Raw genomic sequence first — 17,044 nt, forward strand, 5'->3', positions numbered from 1 at the left:
TCTATGATGCAGGTCACAAGGTAAATGTTTAATAAAAACTTACTTCTCGGCCTAAAAAAACAAAACCGCATGCTCTATTCGAATCATGAACATTTAATTTTGCAATTAACTATAAGCACAAACTATTAGATTGAATGCAACAAAGAGCTATCTTAAAAAAATAAACCTAACAATAATACAGATTTAACAATTACGGCCTGCCCAAGAAGCGAACCTCATTCTTTTGTATACATATTACACAAGTGCAAGAATGAAGTAATGTACTCTCTCATCTACATCCGCGTGTGACGTTTGCATTAGTCGAAAAACGTTTTCTGAACAATATACCTAAAATATTATTTAAAACCTAATGTTTCTAATCTTGTGCGCTGTGCGGACCTGGAGATCCATCTGATGCGGTGCCAGCAGCGCCACTGGCTTTGTTGCTCTGGATACAGATTTTGTGCAGCAGCTGCCGTAATGCAGACATCCGTTTTGTGACACTTCCGGTTTCTCGCTGAACCTGTGCTGCACTTCGGTGTGATTGTATTGGCGGTTCTACTCGGTGCAGGCCGAAGACTGATAAAATGGAGGTTCCTCTACCCCCGGATGGTAATTCTAGGGATACTGCGCCGGCCGAGCTAGCTTATGGCCCTGGGTTATATAACTGCAGTTTTCTGTGCTTATGATTGTCATATAAGTAATACAACAATGTAGCTCTTCACACGGGTGTTCATTCATTTATATTAACAGTGTAAATTTAAACTATTTGTATATCACAAATGTAGGTGGAAGATAATTACGGTATAAATGTTATTATAAGGTATTGAGTGAGGGAGCTTTTCGTCAGGATGCTCAGAGTATACGATTGATAGAATATTACTCAATGCAGTATCATCAGCTATATATTGAAGGGACAGTCTACATCAGAATTTTTATTGTTTAACCCCTTAATGACCACAGCACTTTTCCATTTTCTGTCCGTTTGGGACCAAGGCTATTTTTACATTTTTGCGGTGTTTGTGTTTAGCTGTAATTTTCCTCTTGCTCATTTACTGTACCCACACATATTATATACCGTTTTTCTCGCCATTAAATGGACTTTCCAAAGATACCATTATTTTCATCATATCTTATAATTTATTGTAAAAAAAATTATAAAATATGAGAAAAAAATGGAAAAAACACACTTTTTCTAACTTTGACCCCCAAAATCTGTTACACATCTATAACCACCAAAAAACACCCATGCTAAATATTTTCTAAATTTTGTCCTGAGTTTAGAAATAACCAATGTTTACATGTTCTTTGCTTTTTTTGCAAGCTATAGGGCCATAAATACAAGTAGCACTTTGCTATTTCCAAACCATTTTATTCAAGATTAGCGCTAGTTACATTGGGACACTGATATCTTTCAGGAATACCTGAATATCCATTGACATGTATATATTTTTTTTTAGAAGACATCCCAAAGTATTGATCTAGGCCAATTTTGGTATATTTCATGCCACCATTTCACCGCCAAATGCGATCAAATACAAAAAATCGTTCACTTTTTCACAAACTTTCGGTTTCTCACTGAAATTATTTACAAACAGCTTGTGCAATTATGGCATAAATGGTTGTAAATTTTTCTCTGGGATCCCCTTTGTTCAGAAATAGCAGACATATATGGCTTTGGCATTGCTTTTTGGTAATTAGAAGGCCGCTAAATGCCGCTGCGCACCACACGTGTATTATGCCCAGCAGTGCAGGGGTTAATTAGGGAGCTTGTAGGGAGCTTGTAGGGTTAATTTTAGCTTTATTCTAGTGTAGCAGACAACCCAAAGTATTGATCTAGGCCCATTTTGGTATATTTCATGCCACCATTTCACCGCCAAATGCGATCAAATAAAAAAAAAAGTTCCCTTTTTCACAAACTTTTTGTTTCTCACTGAAATTATTTACAAACAGCTTGTGCAATTATGACATAAATGGTTGTAAATTTTTCTCTGTGATCCCCTTTGTTCAGAAATAGCAGACACATATGGCTTTGGCGTTGCTTTTTGGTACTTAGGCCGCTAAATGCGCATCACACGTATTATGGCTAGCAGTGAAGGGGTTAATTAGGTAGCTTGTAGGGAGCTTGCAGGGTTAATTTTAGCTTTAGTGTAGAGCTTAGCCTCCCACCTGAAACATCAGACCCCCTGATCCCTCCCAAACAGCTCTCTTCCCTCCCCCACCCCACAATTGTCCCCGCCATCTTAAGTACTGGCAGAAACTGCCAGTACTAAAATAAAAGCTATATTTGGGCTTTTTTTTAAAAAAAAGAAAAGGCATATTTACATATGCTGCTCTGTAGGACCCCCCTTTAGCCCCCAAACTGACTGATCCCCCACCAAACAGCTCTCTAACTCTCCCCCTGTCTTAATGGCCGCCATCTTGGGTACTGGCAGCTGTCTGCCAGTACCCAGTTTAGAATAAAATTGGTGATTTTTAAATTTTTCCCCTTTTCTGTAGTGTAGCACCCTGCCCCACCAAAAACCAACCCCCCACCCCCTCCTAGATACCATCGATTTATATATTTTTTGCCATAAATATACCCCTTTCTCAAACTTTTAAACAGTTATATTTTCTGTAGTGTAGCGTTCCCACCCGCTCCCGCCCCGTGCACGCGCCCGCCCGCCGCCCCCGTGCACGCGCGCGCGCCCGTGCGCGCCCCCATCGGCTCTGCCCCCGATCCCGCCCCCGATCCCGCCCCCCTCTACATTACCCGGCCCATCGATGGCCGCCCACCCGCCTCCCAAGTCGGCTCCCACCCACCAACGATACCGGCCATCGATGTCCGGTGCAGAGAGGGCCACAGAGTGGCTCTCTCTGCATCGGATGGCCATCTAGCGTTATTGCAGGATGCCTCCATATCGAGGCATCACTGCAATAACCGGAAAGCAGCTGGAAGCGAGCAGGATCGCTTCCAGCTGCTTTCCACACCGAGGACGTGCAGGGTACGTCCTCAGGCATTAACTGCCTTTTTTTTGAGGACGTGCCCTGCACGTCCTCGGTCATTAAGGGGTTAAAAAGATAGATAATCCCTTTATTACCCATTCCCCAATTTGACTTAACCAACACAGTTATATTAATATACTTTTGACCTCTGTGATTACCTTGTATCTAAGCCTCTGCAGACTGCCCTCTAATCTCAGTGGTTTGACCGACATGCAGTTTAGACAATCAGTACAGACTCCTAAATAACTCCACGGGAGTGAGCACAATGTTATCTTTATGACACACATGAACTAGTACTGTCTAACTGTAAAAAAAACTTTCAAAATGCTCTGAGCTAAGAGGTGGTTTTCAATGGTTTAGAAATCAGTTTGAGCCTACCTAGGTTTAGCTTTTCAAAAATACTACCAAGGGAACTAATTTAATGATAAAAGTCAGTTGGTAAGTTGTTTAAAATTGCATGCCCTATCTGAATCATGAAAGTTTAATTTTGACTAGACTGTCCCTTTAAAGGGACATGAAACCCCAAGCATTTGTTTCATAGTTCAAATGAAGGATACATTTTTAAAGAACTTCCAATTTATTTATATTAGCAATTTTGCTTCGGTAAGCCAGTGATGAGACATTTATGTGCAACCACTAATCAGCAGCTAACTCCCAGCTCTTGAGCCTACCTAGGTATGCTTTTCAACAAAGGAGACCATGAGAACTAAGAAATTGGAAAGTTGTTTAACATTTTATGATCGATTTGAATCATGAAGGAAAAAAATGTATGTTTCATATTTATTGAAATGTGTGCCTGGAGGTTTAATATATAAACAATCTACTGTAATAATAAAATGCTTTAATTTTTAATGTTGCACTGAATCAGGAGCGATATACACATAACTGACAATCGCAGCCCATGTACTGTTTAGGAACTGATCCGGAATACTGGTATGTGAGTTTAACTATTAGTTTAACCCTATTTGCAGGGGGTTAAATACATAAGCCACCATTTGAATCCATTAGAATTCCTTTGGAAAGTGTTAAGAAAAACCCATTGAAAAGCATTCAAATTTGAATTCAATAAAATTGTCCTGCAGTATCTCACTTTATAATATTTTTTTTAGATATTAATATATAATTTATTTATTTTTTACTGGCTATATAACATGCGCTATACACTATGTAATCAAAATGGGCTAAAGTATGTGGACACCCCCTACTAATTATTAAGTTTAGGTGTTTTTAGCCGCACCCATTGCTAACAGGTGTACAGATTCCAGCACATAGCCATAAAATCTCCATAGACAAACATTGGGTCATACTGAAGAGCTAAGTAACTTTAAATGTGGCACAGTCATAGGATGCCACCTTTGCCACAAGTTAGTTTGTGAAACTTGTGCCCCACTAGATCAGCCAGTAAACGTAATCATTTTTATTTGCATTGTTTGTAATCCTAAAGTAAAACATTGGCACTTTCATTCATGAAAGGCTTTGTGAACTCTTATTTAAAAAAAAAAGAATAATAATTACCCTTTCATGTTTTCAGGTATATTCCACCGTTCATCCGCCCTTAACGGATACTCTATATTTGACTACAGTGACGATTTTGGCTGTAGCTAATCGTATCGTGCCCCCTTTGGCATCCAAAACCAGTGGCGTCATTTACTTACTGGACGAGCAAAGGGGGAGCGGAATGAATGGCTACAGCATGAATCGTCAGTGAAGTAAGAAAAAGAGTATCAGTTAAGAGGGGAAAAACGACTGAATATCTTAAAACATGAGTGGGATCCTTTATTTTAAAAAATAAAATAAACGTTGTTAAAGCCTTTCATGAATGAAAGTGCCGATGTTTTACTTTATGATTACAAATATTGTACATAAAAAAAGATAAAGTTTACCATCACTTTAACTGCAGTGTTCTCGTCAGAAAATTTTGCCAGCCGGGTGGCATTATGAAATATCCAGGTGGGGGCAGTGTACTATGTTGCAATATTATAAAAATGTTTGTCATTTCTAAATGTTACTTAAGCTACACAATGCACAAATTAATTGCATAATTTAACATAAATTGAATAAATGATAATTTGAGCAACGAGCATTAAAAGCAATGAATATAATTAATTATAGCTTTAATATTGGCTTAAATTTTAGCCGGGTGTTAAGTAAAATCAATCAGGTGGTGCACCCACTTAAAAGACCCTGGGGAGAACATTGAACTGTAAGTGCTATTGTGAAGGTGAGCAACCACAGCCTAGCCACAGAGTAGTAGATAATTCAAACTCACAGAGTGGGATTGCAGAGTACTGAAGCACGTATCAAATAAAAATTGCCTATCAGCTGTTGCATCACTCTCTACAGCGTTTCATATTGCCTCCGGAAGCAATATCAGCACAAGAGCTGTGCGACAGGAGCTTTATGAAATGTGTTTCCATGGCTGTACACAAGCATCACATCAACTGTGCAATGCAAAGTGTTGGCTGGAGGTCTGTAAAGCATGCCACCACTGGACTCTGGAGCAGTAAAAACATGTTTTCTGGAGAGAAGAATCATGCTTTACTGTGTGGCAGATGCCAGGAGAATGCTACCTACCAGAATACATAGTGCCGACTGTAAAGTTTGGTGGAGGAGGGATAATGGTCTGGGGTTGTTTTCTATGCTTTGGGCTTGGTCCCTTGGTTCCAGTGAAGGGTTATTTTAATGCTAAAGGATTTATAAAGACATTTTATACAATTTAGGGAAGGCACATTCCTTTTCCTGCATGACTGTGTACAAAGTGGGGTCCATAAAGACATGGTTTGATGAGTTTGGTTTGGAGGAGCTTGAGTGGCCTGCATGGAGCTTTGGCCTCAACCCCATTGAACACCTTTGGGATGAATTGGAACACTGATTGCAAGCCAGACCTTGTCCAGCAACAGTATTTGACCTTGCAAATACAAATGCTATTTTGGCTGCATGGGCAAAAATTCCCACAGACACTCCAGAATCTTGTGGAAAGCCTTCCAGAGGAGTTCTGGCTGTTATAGCTGTAAAAGAAAGGGGGTGGGGTAACTCCATATAAATGTAAATGGTTTTGGAATGAGATGTCTAACAAGTTCTCATAGGTATAATGGTCTGGTGTCAACATACTTTCGGCCATATAGTGTACATTGCATAGGTACAATTTAGCCTCTGTATTACAGTCAATTTTGGACTATTTGCAGTAGCATATTCTGGCTTTTTCCCCCCAATAATAACTGCATGCCCAATTCACTTTTTAATGAGCACAACCATTTTGTGATTTAATAAAACAGTTTGATAAACTTATATGGACGATAAGAACCAGAAAGACAAGTTCCCCAAGGCAGAACATACAGTGATCTGAGATGTCATCGCAGAAAATGCAGCATGTCTGCAGAAAGAACAGGACACATGCAGGAACTGTTACTGCTTTAACTTTTGCAGTGCTGCTGCACAGCAAGCTGTTCTTTTCAAACAGTGCTTTGCTCTGGCTGCACTGTGTAAGTTTTAGTTAACACAGTACATCCACAGCAAATATGCAGTTTTGACTGGCTCTCAGATTTTTTTCAAACCCGCCCCTAGTCTTTCCCAGTCTGCAAAGCTGTATTTTTCTGAATGTAAAACATTCTTATGATCAATTCACCTTTTTTATTACTACATTTCTATGTTAGACCAAGAGAAAATTAATTAATTAATTTTTTTTTGTCTGCAGCTAATCTGCAATCTGATTTTCAACTGCTGCACTATATTATAAAACTTTTAAAATTGCTTTATTCTCCAATTAATCAACACTTTGCAACTGTGCTGGTGTTTTTAGTGCAACCACCTAATTTAAAATTATTTTATTTAAAAATAACCTGCAGACAATTTTTCACTAAAAAAAATCTCATCGCAGAAAATGAAAAAAACTTCTGCCTCTGGGGACAAGTTTATATGTGCATACAAACCCTCTAAAAACTTTAAGAGCCCTGGCTCAAATGGTTTTTCATGTCCTGTAATCAAAAGTTAAAACATTTTTCTCAGCTCACACTAGTTACAAGATGTCCCTGAGCTCAACATATAAAGTTCCATTTATCAAGCTGTGGAGGCAGCCTTGTGTAGCTGGTGGTGCAGGCTATCTCAAACACTAGTTAAAAAGCAGTAGTCAGATTAGCTAGTTTTTGGTGACAAAGTTAAAATACCCCAAACGTGTTTGTTCTGTGTGATTTACAGACCTTGCACTTGCCTGAGAGCAGGGGACAACACTATATAAAAAATGTTTCTTGTAAATGAATAACTGTGGGCAGACAGGCTTGCCACAAATGTGGGAAGATAGGTTCCTTAGTTGAGAACCTTGTACACCCATCATGGTAAATGGAGTACATAATATCAGTAGCAGAAATGCAGACAACTGGTAGTATTTTAGCTCAGAGAAACAAGGATCTATAAACCCTGATGCCAAAATAAAGCTAACGATTGCTACAGGTTGAGCATTGTTACTATGAAGTCAATTGACATCTATAAGGGCATGGGACCCTGTATTGAGTAATTCTATCTATAAGGTTTCTTTTAGAGCCCTGAGCACCTTAAAAGAGTGCTGCCATATTTTATTTAACACTTAGGAGCCAGTCTGACAATGTAGAGTCAGACAGTGTTATATATCATATTGAAGATTAATACGATTTGGATGCATGACTTGCTTATTCCTCCTAGATTTGTTGATTCCTGTCTTTTAAAAAGTTGCATTGTAGACAAATGTGTGTAAGCTCATGTGCACACTGCCTTTGGAGCCTCTATCACCCGTACGTTAGGTAGGTGACTGCCATAAACATTTTAAGGTTGTGAACGAAGGGGCTAACCTTTTTTTTTTTTTATTATCATTTAATGCAGCTGTTTGAGGTCCTTTAATGGTATTCAGTGTTCAAGTGCTGGAATGTAATTCCTTTTTTACATAGAGATGTTCAGGTATTTATTTTCTAGTCAGCTTTATACAGTTATGCTGCATCACTTGCATGTGCTGCAACATTTAGGTATCATGCCCCTTTAACATACTGCCCAGTAGTTATTCTGTTATGTTTATGTATGAGTATTATTTTCTGACAGAAATCTACATCTGTAATGAGTATAATTTATGTTGAGGCATAATTGATCTATAGGTCCATTTCTATAAAATAGATAAATCTCAGAGAAATGAATCAGTGTAATGGATTTTGACAGAGGTCATTTTTATTAGGTAGATGTTGTAAAATGCATTTCTTATTTTCATTATCAAAACCTTTTTCATATTTGTCCTATAAAGGCACATTTTCTCTGTTTCTTATCAGACCAGGAACTACGGAATGTCATCGACAAGTTAGCGCAGTTTGTTGCCAGAAATGGACCAGAATTTGAGAAAATGACCATGGAGAAACAGAAGGACAACCCCAAATTCTCTTTCCTGTTCGGAGGAGAATTCTACAACTATTACCAATGTAAACTAGCAATGGAACAACAGCAATGTATGTTTTCATAGCTTTAACCCTGTGTTTCATATTTCTAGTTATAACCTTGTGTAGCACAAAAATTATGTTTGCACAAATATAACTCCTATAATAACATGTGGGAATGTTTTATCTGTATAATTTTCAGCAATTATACAAGGGCTATGTTAATACTGGTTTATTTCCAGCCAATCGAGGTATTACAGAAGGGAATGATGGACTTAACTAGCTATATATTGTTGGACTTGCAAAATCTTATAGTAATATAGGTACCCAAGTCAGATTAAATGAAAAAAGAAAAAAAGCCAAATATAACAAGTCATGAAATTATTTGAAGGGCACATTTGCAGGAGTGAAGTAGTCTACCAACACTTGTGCACCACTGAGGCTTTTATCAAATTGACATAGTAACAGGGGACTCAGGGTGTCTGAAGGTGACTGCCTCAGGGTGACTGAAGGTACCACAAGAAGGGTACCTTGCAGCTGGGACTGTGTATGCATGATCCACCACCCATTAAATGGACAGTTCACTTTAAAATAGTTTTCCCTGTTCCCCATGACTTATACCAGCTGCAGCGTATAAAATGTATGAAAAATTACTGATTTATGCTTATTGCCAAAAAAATAGCTGGATTTGTTCTTTGAAACCACAGCCCATCAAAATAGTTTTGGCTTGCTGACATATCAGATCTTGTTATCTTATCACTCATATGCTTAGCTCTGTCTCTGTACAATACTTAGCATATTTAAAAATGAAAATGTTAGAGCTTTATCTCTTCCACCTCCTAGTGTGAGTGTAATTTCGTCTGCTGACTGTGTTTACATAGTTTCTCAATAGCCTATACCTAGGTATAGAATCTTTCATAATAGGTAGGGATACTACATGCTTAATCAGCTATTTCAAATGCCAATATAAAGGTAATGTAAACAATTTAATACACTCCAGCAGGTAAAATGGATAATTGGAAACAAATTAAAGTAGAGAGAGTTTTTGGGTAAACTGTCCCTTTAAAGTTAGTTCCCCGTGCGGCACACATTTCAATTGGCTTAATAGATGACTCAAAAAGATGAGATATAATTTAATATAATTATAATATTATGGCAGCAAAGGTACAGTGAGTCATTTGTTTGTGGCCAGCTCATTAAATGGTAGCTTCCATTGCAAGATTAATTTAGACTTTCCTATCTCGTTAACCCATTACCTGGCTTTTTTTTTTTTCTTATACATTCCCCTCCTAAAATACCTACTTTAAGGCATATAAGAAGGATTTAATATTTAGGCTTGCAATTGTTCTAAAAAGCAGCTTAGTATTCTATAGTTGTGCATAGCACACTTAAGCAGTTCGCCTAAAAAAGTAAAAAAAGAAAAAAGATTAAATGTTTAGGACTGTGATGTTCTCAACCTCCGTGCCAGAATACACAGAAATCCATTTGGTTAACCCACTCCAACACTCCATAAAATCAAATTATAATATGTAGTGACAGCATAAGCTTAGAGATACTTTAAAGTCATGATGAATGTCAAAGCCAAGTCTCTGAACAAAATTTTAATAAGGAGTACTCTTGTAAGAAACTTAAGTGACTGTAGGGAAGGTCAGGTGCATCTCACCATATCACTGTCCTTGATAATCATCAGCGGCAAGAAGATCATAGCAGAGCTTTATAATGTCGCAATCTTAACACTTCCCTGACTTCTAGATTCTGTCAGCAGATCCCTCAAGTAGATATTATCCACCATCAACATCAAAGAGCTCTTTCAGAATAATTGGCACGTCATCCTGCCTGATCACCTCACTGGTGTACAGTCTGGCAGACTCAAAGCTCTTTCATCTGTATCCCTTATAGCTGCTTTAATAGCTTCCCCCTCACATGAGTCTTGCATCTGCTTTTGTTGTGTCTTGGGTGGATTTAGGGAGGCTAAGCTCTTGAAGACCACAATCAGTTTTCTCTCAATTTTTAGGAAGTGTTCCTCTATTAACTCCTATTTAAGTCCTCCTCCCACGCGGTCAGCTTCATCATGTCCCCCTCCAGAGCTAATAGTGGTAATTTTTAATCTGTTGGTGCCTGCATAAAAACAGTATCTCAGTTATATAGAGTAGTGCAGTTTGGTTCAATGCATATAGAAGAGTATAAAGAGTAACAGTCTCAAGCTGTGTTACTGGGGGTCCCTGGCAGGGGGGGGGGGGGGTCGAGGCTGTATGAAAGGCCGCAGCCTCAGGCCTTCATGATCTGGTCCATGGCACTAGGGTCATCAATAAAGGAAATGCAATATCGATTGTCTACTCCATGTAGGCTAGCTGTAGGTAAAGGTTGCAGACAGGGATGCCGTAGATATGAGCTAGTAATCGGATTGTTATATTCGCCTCAGCAACTCCTGGAATTGCGACCTGCTCAATTCGCTGCCCAGACTTGCTCCTGAAATCCTCTGATTTTAATGCAATTATATGCTACATTCCATTCTTTTTTGTAGATTTGTGCACATCCAAGTGGAAATATTAGCAACAGTTTCATCTTGGTTTGTCCCATGTTTTCTGCATTCTGAGCTGTTTTGACTAAATGTTCTTGGTGCTACATAGGGGTCAAGTCGGGTGGGAACGCATGTGAACAGAGTTCCTGCATTATTTCTTTCATGTAATTAGCAAGAGTCCATGAGCTAGTGACGTATGGGATATACATTCCTACCAGGAGGGGCAAAGTTTCCCAAACCTTAAAATGCCTATAAATACACCCCTCACCACACCCACAATTCAGTTTCAGATGCAAGTCTTACAGGTTGGGGAGCTGTGTGGGGGTATCTGACGGCACAAGGGGTTTGGGAATCTCAGGAGGTGAGATTTCCGATCAATATTTTGGAACTCCGTGCAATTTTCAGAGCTCTTCAGTCTTGGCCTCTTCTGAAGAGAGAGTTGTTCATTTGTTTTCAGATAGACAATGTCACAACTGTGGCATACATCAATCATCAAGGAGGGACTCACAGTCCTCTGGCTATGAAAGAAGTATCTCGAATTTTGGTTTGGGCGGAATCCAGCTCCTGTCTAATCTCTGCGGTTCATATCCCAGGTATGGACAATTGGAAAGCGGATTATCTCAGTCGCCAAACGTTGCATCCGGGCGAATGGTCTCTTCACCCAGAGGTATTTCTTCAGATTGTTCAAATGTGGGAACTTCCAGAAATAGATCTGATGGCTTCTCATCTAAACAAGAAACTTCCCAGGTATCTGTCCAGATCCAGGGATCCTCAGGCGGAGGCAGTGGATGCATTATCACTTCCTTGGAAGTATCATCCTGCCTATATCTTTCCGCCTCTAGTTCTTCTTCCAAGAGTAATCTCCAAGATTCTGAAGGAATGCTCGTTTATTCTGCTGGTAGCTCCGGCATGGCCTCACAGGTTTTGGTATGCGGATCTTGTCCGGATGGCCTCTTGCCAACCGTGGACTCTTCCGTTAAGACCAGACCTTCTGTCTCAAGGTCCTTTTTTTCATCAGATTCTGAAATCCTTAAATTTAAAGGTATGGAGATTGAACGCTTGATTCTTGGTCAAAGAGGTTTCTCTGACTCTGTGATTAATACTATGTTACAGGCTCGTAAATCTGTATCCAGAGAGATATATTATAGAGTCTGGAAGACTTATATTTCTTGGTGTCTTTCTCATCATTTTTCTTGGCATTCTTTTAGAATACCGAGAATATTACAGTTTCTTCAGGATGGTTTAGATAAGGGTTTGTCCGCAAGTTCCTTGAAAGGTCAAATCTCTGCTCTTTCTGTTCTTTTTCACAGAAAGATTGCTATTCTTCCTGATATTCATTGTTTTGTACAAGCTTTGGTTCGTATAAAACCTGTCATTAAGTCAATTTCTCCTCCTTGGAGTTTGAATTTGGTTCTGGGGGCTCTTCAAGCTCCTCCATTTGAACCTATGCATTCATTGGATATTAAATTACTTTCTTGGAAAGTTTTGTTCCTTTTGGCCATCTCTTCTGCCAGAAGAGTTTCTGAATTATCTGCTCTTTCTTGTGAGTCTCCTTTTCTGATTTTTCATCAGGATAAGGCGGTGTTGCGAACTTCTTTTGAATTTTTACCTAAGTTGTGAATTCCAACAACATTAGTAGAGACATTGTGTTTCCTTCATTATGTCTTAATCCTAAGAATTCTAAGGAGAAATCGTTGCATTCTTTGGATGTTATTAGAGCTTTGAAATATTTGTTATCTTTTCCGGTTTTAGAAAGGTCAGAAAACTTCTGCCATTTCTTTGGCATCTTGGTTGAAATCTTTAATTCATCTTGCCTATGTTGAGTCGGGTAAGACTCCGCCTCATAGGATTACAGCTCATTCTACTAGGTCAGTTTCTACTTCCTGGGCGTTTAGGAATGAAGCTTCGGTTGATCAGATTTGCAAAGCGGCAACTTGGTCCTCTTTGCATACTTTTACCAAATTCTACCATTTTGTTGTATTTTCTTCTTCTGAAGCAGTTTTTGGTAGAAAAGTACTTCAGGCAGCGGTTTCAGTTTGAATCTTCTGCTTATGTTTTTCATTAAACTTTATTTTGGGTGTGGATTATTTTCAGCAGGAATTGGCTGTCTTTATTTTATCCCTCCCTCTCTAGTGACTCTTGTGTGGAAAGATCCACATCTTGGGTAGTCATTATCCCATACGTCACTAGCTCATGGACTCTTGCTAATTACATGAAAGAAAACATAATTTATGTAAGAACTTACCTGATAAATTCATTTCTTTCATATTAGCAAGAGTCCATGAGGCCCGCCCTTTTTTTGTGGTGGTTATGATTTTTTTTGTATAAAGCACAATTATTCCAATTCCTTATTTTATATGCTTTCGCACTTTTTTCTTATCACCCCACTTCTTGGCTATTCGTTAAACTGAATTGTGGGTGTGGTGAGGGGTGTATTTATAGGCATTTTAAGGTTTGGGAAACTTTGCCCCTCCTGGTAGGAATGTATATCCCATACGTCACTAGCTCATGGACTCTTGCTAATATGAAAGAAATGAATTTATCAGGTAAGTTCTTACATAAATTATGTTTTTTGCAGGAGGAACTAAGTTCCCTCTGGACAGAAAACAGAAATGCTTCAGTAAACACTGCTGCTGGTGGAAGGAGCTAGAGCACAGTCTGGTTAGAAGGATAGTGAGATCCTCTAGTAATGGGCAGTAACACTTCCTACAATACACTAAATGCAAGCCTGTCAGCGGTCCTGCTGTGTGATCACCCAGCAATGGGGTCAATTTAACAAGCTCCGTATCCGTCAAACTCGCCGGAAACAGAAGTTATGAAGCAGCGGTCCAAAGACCGCTGCTCCATAACCTGTCTGCCTGCTCTGAGGCGGGGGACAGAAATTCGTATTCGATCGGGTTGATTGACACCCCTTGCACGAATCTGCAGGGGCCGGCATTGCACCAGCAGTTCACAAGAACTGCTGGTGGAATGATAAATGCCGACAGCGTATGCTGTCGGCATTTATCGATGTGCAGCAGACATGATCCGCTATATCGGATCATGTCCGCTAGCACATACATAAATTGACCCCAATGTGTTTAACACATGGTGCTTACATTTTTGTGTGGCTTGCTCTGGGGTTATTTAGCTCCCCTCAGGAGAAATAGGACTATTGCAACTTAAGTGGGTGAGACTCTGTGACAGAGGAGGATTCTCAGGCAACCATTCAACCCTTCATTGGATTTAATTTGCTTCCATGAAACAAATTGTATAGAACTACAGATTATATACATATAAATACAGTGTGTGTGTGTGTGTATATATATATATATATATATATATATATAAAAATAAGTGAGCTACTTCATCAGATCATTACAAAATAAGGCTGACAAAGAGATTGTGATATAGATTATATAGCATGATGTTTGCTTATTGCTATAGACTAATGAATGCAGAAACAGTTGCTTGCTTTTGTCAACCTAGAGTAGTTGGGAAGAAACATTGTACATAAAAGGGGTTGTCATACTTTATGATATTGATTAATAATGTTTTTTCTCTGGTTATTTGGTGTTCCTTTTCTGTGTCTTATGTTTTCTCTGTTAATCAGTTATGTGCAAGCAAGTTGTGGAGATGGAACCAAGCGTGCAGATGACCACAATTCCAACAATCCCACCTCCAACTTTGACTCTTGCCCCAACGCTTGTGCCTCCACCACCACAAGGTGCGCCTCCTTTTGAGGATCTCATTCAACAAAGCCAGTGGAATCTGCAGCAACAAGAACAACAACTTATCAATCTGAGACAGGTACTGTAAAATGGTAAAACCCTGGAATAACCACAATGTTTGGGAGTACAAACTATTTAATAGAATGTTTGTTTTGTTTTCTTTAGCTTCTTGAATGTGTATGATTATCATCAACCTCACTAGGTATAAGGGTGCTTTTATTTTTTTAAATTATTTTTGCATAAACAATACAACAAACACACAGAAAAGACAAAAGGAAAAAAGAGATACAAGCAATATACATTCTTACATTTAACGTAAAGGTTAAGTTTATGGACATGGGGAAAAAAATAGCATTTGATCAAAAATATACTTTTTTTTTTTTTTTTTTGTCAATTTTTTTTGAGGCTTAAGAAAAAAATGCAATCGCTTAAACACAAGGTAATCCAAACATGTCAGTGCAATTTGAGCATACATAAATGATCATCAGAGTAAACAAAAGAATATTAAAACAATTTCTGATGGTCATCTTTAGGAAGTCCAATAAACAAATGTAAAGTAATATGGTTAGATTACCAATCGTGCCCCTATTTCAAAATGTCCTAATGCACGGTGAAAAAAAAAAAAAAAAAACAGTTCAGAAAACAAGAACTATACGTTCACAGTATTTATAAAGTAACTAATATACAAAATTTGTCAAATAGTTAATTGGATAAAGGACTTAAAAAATAAAAAAGTTTTCCATCATGAGCAGTGTCTTGAAAGAGAAACACAAACACATAGTTTCCTCTTTGGGTAGAGGCAAGAGAAGGAAAGAAGAGAGAGAGAGGAAAAAAAAGGGGTCGTATTCTCAGGCCAAATATTGGCGTTTTACTGAGTTATTCTCTTGTGAGACATAAGATTTCATAGGTTTCAGGTAACGTAGAATGTCTAGAACTTGTAACAAGCCAAAAGAACAACAGCAATCAGGTCCGGTGCAAACTTGAATATTTTATTGGTGTATAGCTTTACACAGAAAGATAGGAGCTCCCCATCCAGTGCAACAAAAAGCCTCTTATGCGTTTCGTGTGAGGGATCACACTTCGTCAGAGAGGTCAACAACTTGTACCCAGGTTGGTGGTGTTTGTTTTAACCATGCCAGGGCTGGTTTCCCAGCCAGGAATATGTAAACACATAAGTTTCTGTGGTATGAAGAGAAATATGGAATAGTCCTGCGCTAGGAGAAAATGGGATAAGAATATTTTTTTGTAGTACACTAATGGAATGTCTGGTGCCGTATCTGATGGAGTTCCGAGTTCATTACAACCTCTCCAACACTTTGGTTAATTGGTGTGGGGAATTTTAAACAGCCTGACAGGCGTAAGACGCAGTTGTAAAAATTACATTTCAAAAAAATTAGACTATCTTCTTTATTTTCACATTAATGCAAACCATATGTTTTTAGGTGTGGGAAGAATCGACAGAGCAGACAAAGAAAGAGAGAGAAAAAAACTAAAATAATAATTTAAAAAAAATATATATCTCCGACCATCAAAATACTTTAAGAAAAATAAAATGTTAAAATCATCAAGAAATAAAAAAAAAAGGTCCTTTAAATTGTAGGAAAAGCAGACACTATTAATAAAGTATATTGAAACCTTTTTTTTTTAACTACATGTAATTACACTTTTATTTATAATACAATACACAAGTGTTACGTACCTTTTAAAAACAAAACAGTTCTGTCATGCATGTGAAAGAGCTCAATTTAATTTATTTTTTTTTTACCCTGAAGCTGACAGGAAATGCATGTTTAGGCACAAGTAGTCCATGAAATAGATTACTCATTAGATCATAAGAACAATAACACACCCTACTAGCAATTATTATTATTATTATTATCTGGTATTTGTAGAGCGCCAACAGATTCTGCAGCGCTATAAACCAGAAGTTGTTTTTCAGCGCAAGCGCATCCATTTTTCATAACACAATAACTGCACCACCTCTTTAAAAAAAAAAATAGCTCCTTGGTACACAAAAAAGTCCATTTAAAACTAAATGTTTAGGGTAAAAGAAGGCGTTTCTTACTTTGGATATGTAGGAAAAGACAGATTCTGATGAATGTTTTTGCTCTATTTACTCCTATTAGGAACAAGTCGCGGCGGCAATATCTCATGCAGTAGAACAACAGATGTTGAAGCTGCGAGATGAAACTCAGCTGGACATGAATGAATTTGATAATTTGCTGCAGCCTATTATTGATACTTGCACAAAAGATGCAATTTCCGTAAGTAACTTCTTTTATTCAATAACTGAAGTAGAAGAAGGGTGTAAATAATATGTAGTAGAGCGGTAGTAGTTAAAGGGCATTTACAGTGAAAAGATACCATGCTGTAATTTGTTAAAGCATGTCATTTTAGCAGTAGCGACCCATAGGGGTTAAAAACAGAGTTTTTTTTCTGGGGACTCGCCTATTAACTTACAC

At 38.2% G+C, this 17,044-nt stretch overlaps 1 protein-coding gene across 2 annotated transcripts in view; it reads left to right on the forward strand.

Moving 5' to 3' along the window:
* The first annotated feature begins 485 nt into the window (after positions 1–485).
* Positions 486–17,044, forward strand: part of CHERP (calcium homeostasis endoplasmic reticulum protein) — a 102,356-nt gene continuing 85,797 nt past the window's right edge. For both annotated transcript variants that reach the window (XM_053702900.1, XM_053702902.1), the window contains exons 1-4: positions 486–591; positions 8,250–8,423; positions 14,465–14,661; positions 16,709–16,846. In XM_053702900.1, the coding sequence (XP_053558875.1) occupies positions 567–591; positions 8,250–8,423; positions 14,465–14,661; positions 16,709–16,846 (534 nt within the window). In that variant the 5' untranslated portion in view covers positions 486–566. The remainder of the gene's footprint in view (positions 592–8,249; positions 8,424–14,464; positions 14,662–16,708; positions 16,847–17,044) is intronic.

The sequence above is a fragment of the Bombina bombina genome, chromosome 2 (assembly GCF_027579735.1).
Source record: "Bombina bombina isolate aBomBom1 chromosome 2, aBomBom1.pri, whole genome shotgun sequence".
NCBI classification, from domain to species: Eukaryota; Metazoa; Chordata; class Amphibia; order Anura; family Bombinatoridae; genus Bombina; species Bombina bombina.